This window comes from Mauremys mutica, chromosome 1 (assembly GCF_020497125.1).
Source record: "Mauremys mutica isolate MM-2020 ecotype Southern chromosome 1, ASM2049712v1, whole genome shotgun sequence".
NCBI lineage: Eukaryota > Metazoa > Chordata > Testudines > Geoemydidae > Mauremys > Mauremys mutica.
This window is the reverse complement of record NC_059072.1, coordinates 359,032,975-359,049,231: the sequence shown is the minus strand read 5'-3', so window position 1 is coordinate 359,049,231 and position 16,257 is coordinate 359,032,975. Positions and strand designations below refer to the sequence as shown.

At 47.8% G+C, this 16,257-nt stretch overlaps 1 protein-coding gene across 1 annotated transcript; it reads right to left on the bottom strand.

Annotated features, from left to right (window-relative positions):
- Window positions 1-13,004: 13,004 nt before the first annotated feature.
- Window positions 13,005-13,967, bottom strand: LOC123355753 (olfactory receptor 52K1-like). The gene has a single exon (XM_044998393.1). It carries the CDS (start codon window positions 13,965-13,967, stop codon window positions 13,005-13,007), a length of 963 nt encoding a protein of 320 aa, XP_044854328.1.
- Window positions 13,968-16,257: the final 2,290 nt, after the last annotated feature.

The following is a 16,257-nucleotide window of genomic DNA, read 5'->3' as shown; positions in this document are numbered from 1 at the left end:
GGAGCCATGTTGCCCCGCACGTACACATCCTGCTGGCCAATTTCAACCTCCTCTTTCCTCCCATGATGAACCCCATCGTGTACAGTATGAAAACCAAACAGATTCGTGACCGGGTGCTGCTTCTGTTCCGAGGGAAAAGCTTCTAGGCTGAGCAGGAGGGGGCTGCTGAGTGATCAGGAAGCGGAGGATGCAGGAGAGGTTTTCTGAGTAACTAATTCACAGGTTCAGCCACCCAGTAGAACCACACGTATACATCCTGATGGCCAATTTCTACTTCCTCTTTCCTCCCATGATGAACCCCACGGTGTACAGTGTGAAGACCAACAGATTCATGACCGAGTTCTTCTCCTGTTCCAAGGGAAAACCTTCTAGCCTGACCAGGAGGGGGCTGCTGAGCAATCAGGAAGCAGCATGTTTGTGGGGGCTTTGTGTACACTGGGATGGGAACTCCACCTCCGACTCACAGGGAGCCATACACCGGCCCCTACATGAGCTTAGCACTGCTGGCCAGAAGGTGATCTTGGCCATGACCTTGTCCTCACTTGGCCCCATCTGTGGAGTGTGAAGGAGTCTGAAGAGGAGTGTGAAAGCTCCTTGCACGTTCTCGTGCTTTGCTGGAACATCTGGCCTTTATTACTGACACACCCAGCCACAGCCACAGACGTGCATGCTGCAGGAACAAATGCTATATCTGCCCCTGACATTCCGTCAGCTCCAAGACGCAGTAACACACCCAGGGCCATTTAGTCACCAGAATAAGTGCTGAGTGCTGGGCTCTTCTGTCCCAAACGTGCCACCATGGAAGCTGCTGGTGCCAACCTTTTCTAGGGGAACTCTGGCCTTAGTTGTGGTGTCTGAACATTTGAGATTCTGTCCCCAGTGTTTTAACCCTACCACACAGCAGCACAACGCACCAGGTCGAGAGATGGGGGCAAGGAAAGTTGTATCTGCCTCAAAGAGCACTTTGAAATTCCCCAAATCCTTACCAGAGTGATCTCAGGCACAAAATATTTAAAGTTCACTTTCTGATACTGTCAATAAATAAATGAAACAGAGTATTGTTTCTGTGTGTGTGTGTGTGTGTGTGTGTGTGTGTGTGTGTGTGTGTGTGTGTGTGTGTGTGTGTGTGTGTGTGTGTGTGTGTGTGTTAATGAAATACTTGGGGAAAAGTCTTGCTCTATTTTGCTATCACCTTTGTTCCTGTTGCCTAATATATGCTGGATAGCATATATATATATATCACATTCATAGTCTGTATTATCTGCACAATATATATACTAGTAGTACGCATTAACTACCAATAACATTAACCACAAATATTGTAGCAAAAGAACTAGATAAGTTAAAAAGAGAACTAGATAAGTTCATGGACAAGAGGTCCATCAATGGCTATTAGCCAGGATGGGCAGGGATGGTGTCCCTAGCCTCTGTTTCCAGAAGCTGGGAATGGGCAACAGGGGATGGATCACTTGATGTTAACCTGTTCTGTTCATTCCCTCTGGGGCACCTGGCACTGTCTAATGTCGGAAAACAGGATACTGAGATAGATGGACTTTTAGTCTGACCTACTGTGGTCGTTCTTATGTTCTTAACAGTGATATCGCTGAAACTGGCCTATGCCATAATCCTGTTCATTCACTTAAGCTTAGTATCCCATAATAACTTGCATTTACTTAACTAAACATGTGGCACAAGCAGACATGAAACTTGTCAAAATGTGTAACTTGTAAAATCATATATAATAGCAGCTGAAATTTGTAACAGGGGGAGCGCACCGTCAGTGTAAGGTGAATGCAACATAGCCCTACGGGCCGACTGGTATCGTATCAAACCTTGTTCCAGCGCCATATTAATAAACCTGACTGGCACTGGTTATTTGGGCTCTTGAGTATATTTCATCATAATATAATGAACCAAAATGTGGTCAAACAATACAATTTATCAACAATTCCAGGTAGTTTGAATAACCACCCATAGATATCACTGCAGAGATCCTATGGCCCATTTTCCCTGGAAAACTTCTGATTTCTGGCACCCTGTGGGGTATCATAAAGAGAAATGGTCCCTTGGCCTCCATGACAGAGCTCCTGTCTGAGGCCCTTTCCCCATAGTGCCAGGGGTCACGGGTGGAGTTTGTAGGCTTATGGGGGACACTTCTCCCCAAACTGCATAGGTTACTAATGGGGGGGCACAATTTAAAGGTTCAGCCGCTCCCCTGAAGAAGCTCAAGTCAGAGCCCCCACCCTGGGCAGGCCCCTCCCAGCCGCAAGGCACCCGGCACCGCCATGTACACCTGAGAAGTGGACAGCGATGAGGAGTCCTGTGCCAGCAGCCCTCTGCTGGTGGGGTGGTGTCCGGCAATGGCCCCCACCCAAAGCCAGAGGAGCCCAGCATCTCCAGTGGGTGGCAGAGAGCAAAGCAGAGCTACCAGGAGTGGGCGAGGAGAAGGAGCAGGCCCCGAGAGGAGGTGGTTGCCAGGTGGCTGGAGGGTTCATGGCTGTTCCTGCTCAGGGCCGTCACACCCCATGGGCCGTGGCTGTTGGGCCCCCTGGAGTATCGGCCCTGCTGCCCCCCAGGGACTGGGGCTGGGCGGTGCCACTCTGTTTCCACCTGGACAATGCCGTGATCTGGACCAGCATAGGTAGTAGCTGGGCCCTGCATGAGTGTGTCCCTCTGCCCAGCACTGGTGGCCCCTGCATCATTCCCGGGCGGGGGGTGCCTGTGAGGTGCACCAGGTTACTGGGTGGTGCCTGCGGCAGGGCTGCCGGGTGATGACAGGGATGTTGCCGGGTGTCCAGTTTGACCGGAATGTCCGGTCGGGAAGGGGAAGCTGTCAGCGTCCGGACAGCACCGCTGCAGTAACCCGCCTCCGCCACCGGGGCCGAGAAGAGCAGCAGCTGCAGCTGGAACCTCAAGCAACCCGGCTGCTCCCGGCATAAAGTAGGTACCAGCGCCGGCCGGGGCTGGGGGGCCGGGGTGGTAACCTGTCTGACCCCCCCCCCTCCCGCTGTACCTCTATTCCCCTCCCCCCCACCAGTGTCCCAATTGGGCAGGCTCTGCAGGTGGCAGGTGAGTCCCGGGGGTGGGGGAATGAGCGATGCAGGGGAGATACAGGAGGGAAAGGGGCGTGGCCTCAGAGGAAGAGGTGGGGAGGGGCGGAGCCTCAGGGGGAGGGGTGGGACAGGGGTGTGCAACTTTCAGGCATTAGAAAGTTGCCAACCCCCGGTGATGAGCTCCAGGCACACAGTGGGCTGCTGAGGTGCAGCGTGTTGGCGGGGTCTGACTGTGGCACCTGCCTGGTCCCGTCGCCCTCTGGCTGGCCCTGGTCCCAGCTGAGGTGAGGGGCCGCGCACGCCCTGCAGGTGGGGGAGGCCAGGCTGGTGCTCACAGCCCCTGGCCTGATTTCCCATTTGGTCAGTCTGAGGGGAGCTGCCGGCCCGGTGGGCGAGGCGGGAGGGGGCACTATCAACCTGCATATATTTGTGGGGGGGGGAGAATGTAAAAGTTCGGCCACCCCCTAAACAAGTTGAGTCACGCCCCCACCCCAGGAAGGCCCCACCCTTACCCTCCCTCTCCCCTCCCAGAAAGAAGCCGCCCTCGCCCTGCCGCGCCCAGCTGTAGCTCCTGCCTCTCCCCCGGGGTGCAGCTTTCAGTTCACCTGGCCTCCGAGCTCACTTGACTGGCTCGGCTCCGACCAGCTGCCATACAGGGAAGGAGCCCGGCAGCACCATGTGACCGAGCAGGGGCTGGTTCTGAGTCCGCAGGAAACCCACGCACAGGAGTGGGGCAGCCCCGGCCCCACCCTGAGCTCCTGAAAGCTGGGTGCTTTCCAGCGATGGCTTCCCCCCCAGCTGTGGACACATGCGCATTAGCCACCATGTGGCCATGGTTAAGTCCCCTCCCCACCCTGGGTCACTGTGGAAGACCTGAGCAAACACCAGGGCAGGTGCCCGGGCCTACGGGCCAGCAGCGACCCTATAGTGGGCCCAGCACTGCAAGCCTGGGGTAGGCGTGGAATTTGTCCCCCAAACGTGGCCCCATTGTCCTGGCTGGAGCCGCCCCCCAAATATTGAAGTCAAACTGTGCCTATGCAGGGGGGCCCCTCTTCCTACCCAAAGAGGAAGTGGTAGCAGCTGCAGTTGTGTAGTGTTGCTGCTTATGTTCCACCCCAGAGCTGGCTGCATGTCTGCAATGGGTGAGTGGGTCTGTCTAGAACAGGGGTGGCCAACCTGAGCCTGAGAAGGAGCCAGAATTTACCAATGTATGTTGCCAAAGAGCCACAATAATACATCAGCAGCCCCCTTTTCAGCTGCCCGCCCCTCCTCCCAGTGCCTCCCACCCACTGCAAGCCCCGCCCATCAGTGCCTCCCCCTCCCTCTCCACACCTCCCAATCAGCTGTATTCTGGTGCAGGAGGCTCTGGGGGGGAAGAGGGAGGAGCGAGGGCAAGGCAGGCTCAGGGGAAGGGGCGGGAAGGAGTGGAGTGGGGGCAGAGCCTGTGGCAGAGCCAGGGGTTGAGCAGTGAGCCCCCACTGGCACATTGGAAAGTTGGTGCCTGTAGCTCCAGCCCCAGAGTCGGTGCCTATACAAGGAGCCGCATATTAACTTCTGAAGAGCCGCATGTGTCTCCGGAGCCACAGGTTTGCCACCCCTGGTCTAGAATGACATTTGGGGGATTCTTCTGGATAAAAGAGGCCACGTATATGTAAGACATCATTACACATCTCTTTCCCAAACCAGTGTTCAGTTGTCTTCAGTTGTCTTCATAGTCCAAGCAGAGCCCTAACACTCACTTGCTGTGACTCTCTAGGCTCCAACGCAAATGTACCGCTATAATGACCCATATAAAGTCTCTCAATTCCCACCTGGGGAGTAAAGTCAGCAGGGTGTCATTAGGAGGTGTAAATACTCCCACCCACTTGATCCTGGCTGAGTGCAGAGTCCTGCAGTTTGTGTGTGACTTCAGCATGTGCTGAGAGTGAAGAAGACGCAGCCAGGGTTCAGGTGAGCTGGGGTAGTTTATATTAAAGCTAATCCAGGATCTTTCTAAATAGGAGATTTTTAAAGTAAATGGAAAGCTTGGGGCCAAAACTGCTGTCAGTCACACTGGTGTAAACCTGGAATGATTCTGGATTTACACCCGTATTAGTGAGAGCAGAGTGAGGTTGGTCATTCAGAAGCAAACTATTTAATTCCATCAAAAAACAAAAAACAAAAAAAAACAATGGGAAGATACCATTGAGTGTTCCAAAATATCCGGGATGTTCGGGTTACACACACAGAGCCATAGTTCTCTCCCCTTGTACAATATCACTGTGAGAGACTCTTTACTGTGTGTCTGTGTTATCATGGGAGATTTCAGTCTGGGGACATATGTTTTGGCAGAGAGACAAACCATGATTAGGACAGGGCAGTCCTATAAAACAATCTCAATTGCTTGCTAAACTGGGCTCACTTGAACAACCTGCAGTTGATTACAACTAAATCCGAGGTCCTGCATCGAGGAACCAGGTCCCCATCACACTTACAAGATGGGGGGCTCAGAAAAGAACTCGAAGTCATGATGTATCAACTATACATGAGATCCCAGTGCAGTGCGGTGATGGAGAGAACAAATGCCCTCCTTCAATGTATAAGCACTGGATTCTGTCTGGCTGCTCCATTGTTGTACGTGAAAGGCTAGTTTTGGGTGTTTCCAGCCTCACATCACATTTTAGTAACTCACATAACAAGATTTCATAGCTTCACATACAATGATCACACATACGAGCCAGCGAGATATCACTGTTTAGCAGATCAAGACTTTTAGAATGGTACCTAACAAGGCATGCTTTGTACAAAACTTATCATAATTCCATCACCGTGGTAAATATGGGGAGCTTTGAGGTGCAAAGTCACAGTTGTGTCTACACAGGGATTGTTCTGGCATGGCTATGTCTATCAGGGGGTGTGTATTTTTCACACTCCTGACTGGAATAGCCTTGCCAACAAACCTCTGTTGTGTAGACCCGGCCTATCCCATTGGGTTCTAGAGAATCAGTTCATTGCAAGTCTGTGTGCCTGTTATGTGTTTTGAAGTGGGGTCCTTAATTGCACATGAAACTGGGTGTATAGGGCTAATATAATATAAGATCTGATCTGTGTTCTATTTCCAGAAATAAAGAGTAAAATGCAGTCTCGTCAAATAATTTGTACTTTATACTAGAGAGAAAAACCCCAAGAAAAAAAAACAAAAGAAAATTCTTCCATAGAGAAGATTCATAAAATATTTAAACAAGCCACCTAACTGAACGCTTCTAGAATCTCTGTGCATCAGAGCTTTTGAAATCTAAGTTTGCTTGCTTCCAGGCTCTCTGCCTAGGATGCATATAAAAATGCTACTGTCTCTCCTCTCCAGGGCTATACCCCATGTGAGCACTTTTACTTGCTTGTTTTATGAAATGAAGATTTAAGCTAGTTCAATAAATTCTTTAGGAAACCTCTGACTTTAAGCAGTGACTGAATGCCAATCTAACACACGTGGCTAAGATGATACCTCTCTTGCTATAAAATGTCTATCTGCTTACACAGATCCTGGAATGCAGTTTTACAGCTTCTACTTTGCTTCTAAATGTGTGTAACCCTTCTGCTCGTCTAAGCAGGCAGCAACAAGGGCTGGGTTCAGTATCCAAGGGTTCCATTTCAATAACACAATGCAAAAACGGCTCACGCCCACACCCAGTGACCTGGGACAATTACATACCACCCCCTGGACACCAATAAGAGGCAACACTTCCCCTCTCACAAGCATGGAGTCTGAGTGTAGCAAAATCCTTTTAATAAAAGGCATGCAGGAGGCCTCTGTCAATGACCTTTCAGGGTCCCTTCCAGTTCTATGAGATAGGTATATCTCCCTACTTTTAACATTTAAAGGAGGGAAACAATGTGGCATTATGTTGGGGAAACACCACAAACAGGATTCATAACACAAACCATGAGGAAGAGGTGCAATTGGTGTTTCAGACACTCAAAAGGGGTCCATACCATCCCATACAACGCAACGCCACGCCACGCCACGCCACGCCACGCCACGCCACGCCACGCCCCCTCTTCCTCTCCATTTATTAGGTTTTGGAACCCATGTCCCTTGTCAAGTGAGTGCTACTTAGTTGATGGTGAGTCCCTCTGTCATAAAACAGTTTCACTGGCCTTGATTCACGTAATCAGGGTAACAACACTTTATTCTTCCTGCCCCAATAACAGAGAAACTGGGGATCCCAAACCATCCAGTGACCATTTGGGCAGCCGTGGGCTCATGCTAGGCGGGGTGGGTGTGCCTATGCAAACAAGACCAGCCCCTGAAGTTCTTTTCCACAACTTGCCGCAATTCACCACCAGATGTCAGGGTAGAGTTCATAGGTTTTTTTTATATTATGTTTGAAAAACAGCTATAAATGTGAATTCAGGTGATTTCTGCCTTATGTAGAGTATTTGAAAGAAGTCTCTACTTCAGCAGTCCCCAAACTTTTCAGGGTTGTGCCCCCCCTTAACTCTCTCCACACCCCCACAACCCTCCCCCCCCCCCGCCAGAGTTGGGCTAGGAGCTGGGCTACGGATCTTGGGGGGGGCAATGCAAACAGGGGTGTAGAGGCTGAGGCGGAGCCCTACTGAGGCTAGGGATGGGGCCAGGTGCAAGGCCCGGGGCCAGGGACATTGCTGGGGGCAGGACCAGAAGAGAGCCGGGGGCGGGAATAGGCTGGGTGGTGCTACCTTCCCACCCCCCATGGGGGCTGGCCCGGGCCCTGCTATGCCCCCCCGGATGTTCCTCCCGGCCCCCCTAGGGGAGTGAGCCCCACACTTTGGGGATCTCTGCTCTAATTGCAAATGTGGTTATTCGAAACTGTAGGTTATAAATGTACAAACCAGTTGGTCAGAGGGCAAATATGGTAAAAGTGTTTGTACAAGAAGAACAACGTGTGACTCAAAATAGTGGGGGAGTCACCTCCTTGAATCGGTACCGAAACAGTTATGAGGAGTTACCCTCCCAGGCTTTGCTTTTCTATGCTCTAAACTATATTGACCTGGGATAAAATCACTTGTAACTCAACAGCTTAAAACACTCCCTTGTGCCCTCTAAACACTGACACCAGCTTAACTCTAGAGGGCAGTGTCCGGTGGTACACGGTTGAATTACGTACAAGATGGCGTCTTCTCTTTTGAAAACAAAAGAAGGGATTTCAGACCCAATGAGGGTTTTTTAAGGAACTTGGTAATGTCAGAACAACAAAACGCTGCTCTGAATTGTTCTGAGACACTGTTTTGAGAGCTCCCGGCTAATTTAGTGCATTCCCCACATCCCCCCTTCTCTGGATTTCTGAATTCCAGAGCATGTTCTTCAGACAGAACCCTAAGGAAATCACCGGGCCTCAGTCAACGCATGAAACCTGAGCTCTGTATTTTGCCACATCTTGGCAAAAATCCTGTGTCTCTGAATATGTTTGGGAATTCATACGTGACTGCCAATTCAGTGAGGTCTGAGTTTCCTGGTTCTACTGTTGTTCTCATTTTTACTGGCTGGCAGAGCAAATCACCTGAAACAAAGAGGTCAGTGCCGACCTGGATGATCCCCTGCAGAAATGGCCTCTTTTTCCTCCAGGTCACCTACCCCACAGTGTGCTCACCACAGCCTTCCCATGATATCCCCCTGCCTGCGCCCTGCAGTCTCTGTACGTATTCTGTTTATGTGTTTATTTCAAGGCTTTTGGCATTTGTGTTTCCCACCTTTGCACCATCTTAGTGGTCTACACACCAGTGGTTCTCTCCTCAATAATTCACAGGTTCAGCCACCCAGTAGAACCACACGTATACATCCTGATGGCCAATTTCTACTTCCTCTTTCCTCCCATGATGAACCCCATGGTGTACAGTGTGAAGACCAACAGATTCATGACCGAGTTCTTCTCCTGTTCCAAGGGAAAACCTTCTAGCCTGACCAGGAGGGGGCTGCTGAGCAATCAGGAAGCAGCATGTTTGTGAGGGCTTTGTGTACACTGGGATGGGAACTCCACCTCCGACTCACAGGGAGCCATACACCGGCCCCTACATGAGCTTAGCGCTGCTGGCCAGAAGGTGATCTTGGCCATGACCTTGTCAATGTATGTAGTTTGAGGGGAAGCACCCCCCATATACATCCAAACTTCACCCATTCTCCCCTTGCATTATGGGGAAAAGGCCTCTGTCAGCAGTGGGGAGCCACTGTCGTGGAGGCCGAGGGATCATTTCTCGTTATGCTACTCCACAGGGTGCCAGAAATCAGAACTTTTCCAGGGAATTTGGGCCATAGGATCTCTGCAGTGATATCTATATGTGGTTATTCAAACTATCTGGAATTGTTGATAAATTGTATCGTTTGACCGCACTTTGGTTCATTATTTTGTTATGAAATATACTCAAGAGACCAAATAACCAATGTCAGGCAGGTTTATTAAAATGGCGCAGGAAAACGGTTCGATATAATACCAGTCTCCAAACAGCCATCCCATGCACCGATACTGCATTCACCTTACACTGTCGGTGCGCTCCCCGCATTACAAATTTCAGCTGCTATTATTTATATGATTTTACAAGTTACACATCAGTAGAATCCAACCCATCAATTTGTTCCAGTTCCCTACCTTGTTGTTCTGTTCCTTCCTTAGCTTTGTTTTAGATAGTAGCATTCCAGGTACTGACCTAAGAAGATACTTCCTGACTCTTATTAAGACAGAGAAACAAATGAATCTTGATTTTGACAAGTTTTCTATCTGCTTGTGCCAAATGCTTAATTAAGCAAATGCAAGGTGTTATGGGATATTTAGCTTAAGTGAATCAACAGGATTATGGTATAGGCCAGTTGCAGATATATCACTGTTAAGAAAATAAGAATGGCCATACTGGATCATACCAATGATCCATCTAGCCCAGTAACCTATCTTCCGACAGTGGCCAATGCCAGGTGGCACAGAGGGAATGACCAGAACAGGTAATCATCATGGACATTTTATAGTGAGAGAGGTGTCATCTTAGCCACACGTATTAGATGGGCATTCAGTCACTGCTTGTAGGCAGAGGTTTCCTAAAGAGTTTATTGAACTAGCTTAAATCTTCATTCCATAAAACAAGCACGTAAAAGTGCTCACGTGGGGTATAACCCTGGAGAGGAGAGACGGTAGCATTATATGAATCCTAGGCAGGGAGCCTGGAAGCAAGCGAACTTAGATTTCAAACACTCTGATGCACAGAGATACTAGACGGGTTCAGTTAGGTGGCTTGTTTAAATATTTTATGAGTCTTCTCTCTCCCGCGTCTTCTTGGAGACTTTTCTTTGGATTTTTTCTTGTTGGTTTTTACTAATATAAAGTACAAATTATTTGATGACACCACATTTTACTCTTTATTTCTTGAAATAGAATGCAGCTCAGATCTCATATTATTTTAGCCCTATACACCTGGCTTCATGAGTAATTAGGGACCCCACTTCAAAACACATAAGAACAAATACAAATATTTGAAATATGAAGATTAGACACTCTCTGCTTCCCCGTCCCCATGCCCCTAACACGCACACAGACTTGAAATGAACTGATTCTCCAGACCCCAATGGGATAGGCCAGGTCTACACTACAGAGGTTTGTTGGCACAGCTATTCCAGTCAGGAGTGTGAAAAATACACACCCCTGATAGACATAGCCATGCCAGGAAAACCCTTGTGTAGACACAACTGTGACACTGCACCCCAAAGCTCCCCATATTTACCACGGTGATGGAATTATGATAAGTTTTGTACAAAGTATGCCTTGTTGGGTACCATTCTAAAAGTCTTGATCTGCTAAACAGTGATATCTTGCTGGCTTGTATGTGTGATCATTGTATGTGAAGCTATGAAATCTTGCTATGTCTGAGTTACTAAAGTGGGATGTGAGGCTGGAAACACCCAAAACCAGCCTTTCAGGTATGTCAATGGAGTAGCTAGACGGTGTTAATTGTTGTTGTCAACACTCATTGAGGGAAGAATCCACTAGCACAGGAACTCTGTGTAAGGAAGCCTCCTCGGAGGGAGCATGCAGACAATGGAAAATATTTGGCCAATGGGGGCACACACGCCACATCACATACATAGACCTTCCAACAAGCGGGAAGAAACTATAAAGGATGGGGAGTGACATCATCACTTGTCTTCACTCCCCCACAACTCAACACCTGCAAGAAGCTCTGGAAGACAAAGGACTTTGAACGGGGGAGAGGAACCCAGGCTGCAAAGCAGATACAGCCTGTGCCTCAATAATCTGTAAGCCTCCTTGTAGCATTGGTCAGGGTGAGATATTGATCATTCCAACCTTATCTAGTGAGTACAAGTCTTAGATTGCAAGTTTGTTTGATTTCCTAGGTAACCTGCTTTGATCTGTTTGCTATCACTTATAATCACTGAACATCTGTCCTTCTGTAGTTAATACACCTGATTTATGTTTTATCTTAACCAGTGTGTTTTTGAGTGAGGTGTTTGGGAATCTTAGCTCCGTTAGCAAAGGCTGGTGCAGATCTTCCCCTCATCGAGGGGGGAGCGGACTATTTAATGACTTTATGCTGTACAGATCGCTGTGCAGTGCAAGACGGTCTATACTCCAGTAGGAGTGCAAGGCTGGGGAGCTGGGAAATTGGCTGGTGCCTCCATTGTTGGTCCATGAGTGGCTTAGGTAAAGCACTCAGGTAACTTAGATGGGTGTGTGGCGCCATCTGCTGTCATGTTGGGTGATAACAGGACCAGGAGGGGTTGGCTGTGGGTCATCAGAAGAAAAGTTTTAGAGGCCAACCCAGCTGAACAGTTAGGGGGCACAGCGGTCCCAACAGCTTCCAGGCTTCAACAACGGAGTACATCCCATCACAACAACTATATCAGCAAAAGAGTCCTTTTGACAATAGAGCTTATATCATTCAAGGAGCAGATTTACCTATACCAATGAAAGATCTCCTTATTCTGGTATGCACTTCATTTCCTCTAGAAGGTTCTGCTGGTGTAGCTATACTGGCAAAGGCTTTCTAGGGTAGCCTACACTAATATGGGGTCTGATCCTGACAGATGGGGACCAATGAACTCCCACTGTAGCCAATGAGGATTGTGGGAGTTCATCGCATCTGAGGACTAGCCCCACAGTTCTTGCAGAACTTTTTGATCTGAAAGGGGTTAAAATGTGATCCCATTTCATACTCATTACTGACATGAGCCCATTAAAGTGAATAGATGGACTCGCATTGACCTAGAGAGACAAGGTATGAGAGGTAATATCTTTTATTGGACCAATTTCTATTGGTGAAAGACACGAGTTTTCGAGCTATACAGAGTTCTTCTTCAGGTCACTGATTTTGTAAGAATTTGGCTGGGCCTTATTTCAGCCAAAAACAAGGTGCTGAATTGTATTCAAGTTCTGTTCAAGATTCTTCAGTTAGATTGAAAGATAATAGAGTAGGGAACTGGCTATGAGAGAAACACCATTCACACGCATTATAACCCAGGAAATCATTTTCTTAAAATTGAAATAATCTCATTGTCATGGAGGCAGTAGGGCTTAATGGATAAAACACTGGACTGGGATGCCAGAGACCTAGGATCTATTCTTAGTTCAGTCATTGGGCTGCTGGGTGAGATTAGGTAAGACACTTCACCCCCCTACATTGAAGGAGTGAGCAGGCCTAGCTCTCTTGCCAGTGATGGACAAATGAGACAGGACCACAGCCACGTGTAACTTCCATGGTGACCACCACAGCCCAGGGAGAACATGGGGACTGTATGCTGCGCCCCCTGCAAAGGTGACAGTGTTCCCACACCAGCATGCACAGACTTTCACTCCATGGTTTGTGAAGAGCTTTAAATTTGTTCAGGATGCAAAATGCTGCAGAAAGATACATCAGCACTAATGATTCCGGTGCATTTAGAGGGGTGGGGCACTTACTGATGGGTTTCCCAGCACTAGACTCCACACAAGGTGCAGCCTAGAAGCTTTTCCTTCGGAACAGGAGATGAACTCTGTCGCGAATCTGTTTGGTTTTCACACCGTACACGATGGGGTTCATCATGGGAGGAAAGAGGAGGTAGAAAGTGCCCATCAGGACATGTACGTACGGGGCGATTTGGTGGCTGAACCTGTGAATTACTGAGGAGAGAACCCCTGGTATGTAGACCACTAAGATGGCACAAACATGGGCAACACAGGTGCCAAAAGCCTTGAGCTGCTCTTCCTTGGATGCCAGGCTAAAGACAGTCCTCAGGATCTTGACGTATGACAGGACAATGAACAGCAGATCCAGCCCCACAATGAAGATAGCTACGATGATCCCATAGATGTTATTGATCGTAGTGCTGGCACAAGCCAGCTTCGCCACGGCCATGTGATCACAGGAGCAATGGGAGATGATGTGGGACTCGCAGAAGGGCAGCCTCCTGACGAGGAAGGGCAGGGGGACCATGAACAGAACAGCCCGGGCCAAAGCTGCCAGCCCGATCTTTGCTATCATTGAATTGGTCAGGATGGTGGCGTATCTCAGGGGGTTGCAGATGGCCACGTACCTGTCGAAGGCCATGGCCAGCAGCAGAGCAGACTCCATCATGGACATTGAGTGAATGAAAAACATCTGCACCAGGCAGGCATTAAAGCTGATCTCCCTGGAATTAAACCAGAAGATGCTCAGTATTTTCGGCACGGTGGTTATGGATAAAACCAGGTTGATGACGGCCAGCATGGCGAGGAAATAGAACATGGGCTTGTGTAGGGAGGGCTCTGTCTTGATAACATACAAGAGGGTACAGTTTCCTAGAAGGATCATGGTGAACACTGATGAGAAGGGGATGGAGATCCAGAGGTGCAGAGTTTCCAGCCCCGGGATGCCTGTCAGGAAGAACACTGATGGATCAGAGCCTGTGCTGTTGGGACCTGACATGTTGTCTTGTTGTGGCATCTTTTGCAAGTCTCACATCAATATCTTTCCTTTCAACAAAACATAATACATGGAATGAACAGACCCTGTAAATGAAATACATACTAGGGGCCAGTCTCAGCTCTGGAAGAAGTGGACTGACCTTTTGTTGAGTTCATCAGTCATGTTGCAATAAAACTAATCATACAAACCCTTATATTTTTCTGTGCAAACTCATTTAGAGTTTTCAGAATGTCATTACAAGTCTTGAATAATGAACCCCACTTGGTTACAAGTATCATACCTGGTGAACCTCCGTACTAGGAGATGCACATTATTTGGTTTCAGAGTAACAGCCACATTAGTCTGTATCTGCAAAAAGAACAGGAGTACTTGTGGCACCTTACAGACTAAAAAATAAGTACTTAATATATATAGCCACACGGAACATGCTTTCAGAAATACCTGTCATGTTAAGCTGCATGTAGGAAGATGTACCTGGTACATTCAGCAGCACATTCTGGGTATTCAGCCCGGATGTACGTAGTACATTGCAGAACATGCATGAGTAGGGCTATTTTGAGCTCAGCAATGACCCAGGGTACATCTACACAGGAAGTGGCAGTCCATGGCAGCAGGTCTCAGAGCTCGGATCGACAGATTCGGGGTACCTCCCTAAAACAAGCTTGGGACTCCAGCCCAGCAGCTTCAGAGCCCGAGTCTCAACATCTACACAGCTATTCTTAGTGCGGTACCCCGAGAAGCACGAGCCTGCATCTGTCAACCTGAGCTGTGAGACTACCTGCTGCTCATTGCGTAGACATCCCCAAAGAGCCTATGAGTCTGATCCCACTCCCATTGAAGTCAGGGGGAGAACTCCCCACCGGCTTCTGGAATAATCAAGCTGTTCATTTTAGATGACAAATCTGAGGAACTGTCCCAGGTATCAATAGAGGTGGTTTTGGAACAAACTGATAAATTAAACAGTAATAAGTCACCAGGACCAGATGGGATTCACCCAAGAGTTCTGAAGGAACTCAAATATCAAATTGCAGAACTACCAAATGTGGTATGTGACATATCACTTAAATCAGCCTCTGTAACAGATGACTAGAGGATAGCTAATGTGATGCTAATTTTTAAAGAAAGTTCCAGAGGCGATTCTTGTAGTTACAGCCCAGTGAGCCTAACTCCAGAACCAGGGAAATTGATTAAAATGATAATAAAGAACAGAATTTCTGGACATGAACAAGATTTGTTGGGTAAGAGTCAACCTGGCTTCTGTAAAAGGAAATCATTCCTCACCAATCTAGTAGAATTCTTAGAGGAGGTCAACAAACATGGACAAGGGTGATCCAGTGGCTATAGTGTACTTAGACTTTCAGAAAGCTTTTGACAAGTTTCCACACCAAAAGCTCTTAAGCAAAGTAAGTTGTCATGGCATAAGAGGGAAGGTTCTCTCATGGGTCAATAACTGGTTAAAAGATAGGAAACAAAAGGTAGGAATGAATGGTCAGTTTTCAGAATGGAGAGAGGTAAATAGTGGTGTCCCCCAGAGATCTGAACTGGGACCAGTGCTGTTCAACATAGTCATAAATGATCTGGAAAAGTGGGTAAACAGTGAGTGGTGACATTTGGAGATGATACAAAATTACTCAAGACATTACTCCAAAGAAGACTGTGAAGGTTACAAAGATATCTCACAAAACTAGGTGACTGGGCAACAAAATAGCAAATGAAATTCAATGTTGACAAGTGCAAAGTAATGCACATTGGAAAACATCATCCCAAATACACATACAAAATGATGAGATCTAAATTAGCTGTTACCACTCAAGAAAGAGATCTTGGAGTCACTGTGGATAGTTCTCTGAAAACATCCACTCAGTGTTCAGCAGCGGTCAAAAAATCATTAGGGAATCATTAGGAAAGGGATAGATAATAAAACAGAAAATACCATATTGCCACTATATAAATCCATGGTACGCCACATCTTGAATACTGCATGTAGTTTAGGTCACCACATCTCAAAACAGATTTATTAGAATTGGAAAAGGCACAGAGAAAGGAAAAGATGACTATGGGGTATATAATAGAGGTCTATAAAATCATGACTGATGTGGAGGAAGAGAACAGGGAAGTGTTATTTACTCCTTCCCATAATAAAAGAACCAGGGTAACCCAATGAAATTAATAGGCAGCAGGTTTAAAACAAACAGGAGGAAGTACTTCTTCATGCAGCACATAGTCAATCTGGAGACCTTGTTGCCAAGGGATGCTGTGAAGGCCAAAAGTCTAATTGGGTTAAAAAAGAATTAGATCAATTCCTGGA

What these genes read in the sequence shown, in the direction of transcription:
- LOC123355753 (XM_044998393.1), bottom strand. Translation starts at nt 13,967, where the DNA reads ATGCCACAACAAGACAACATGTCAGGTCCCAACAGCACAGGCTCTGAT.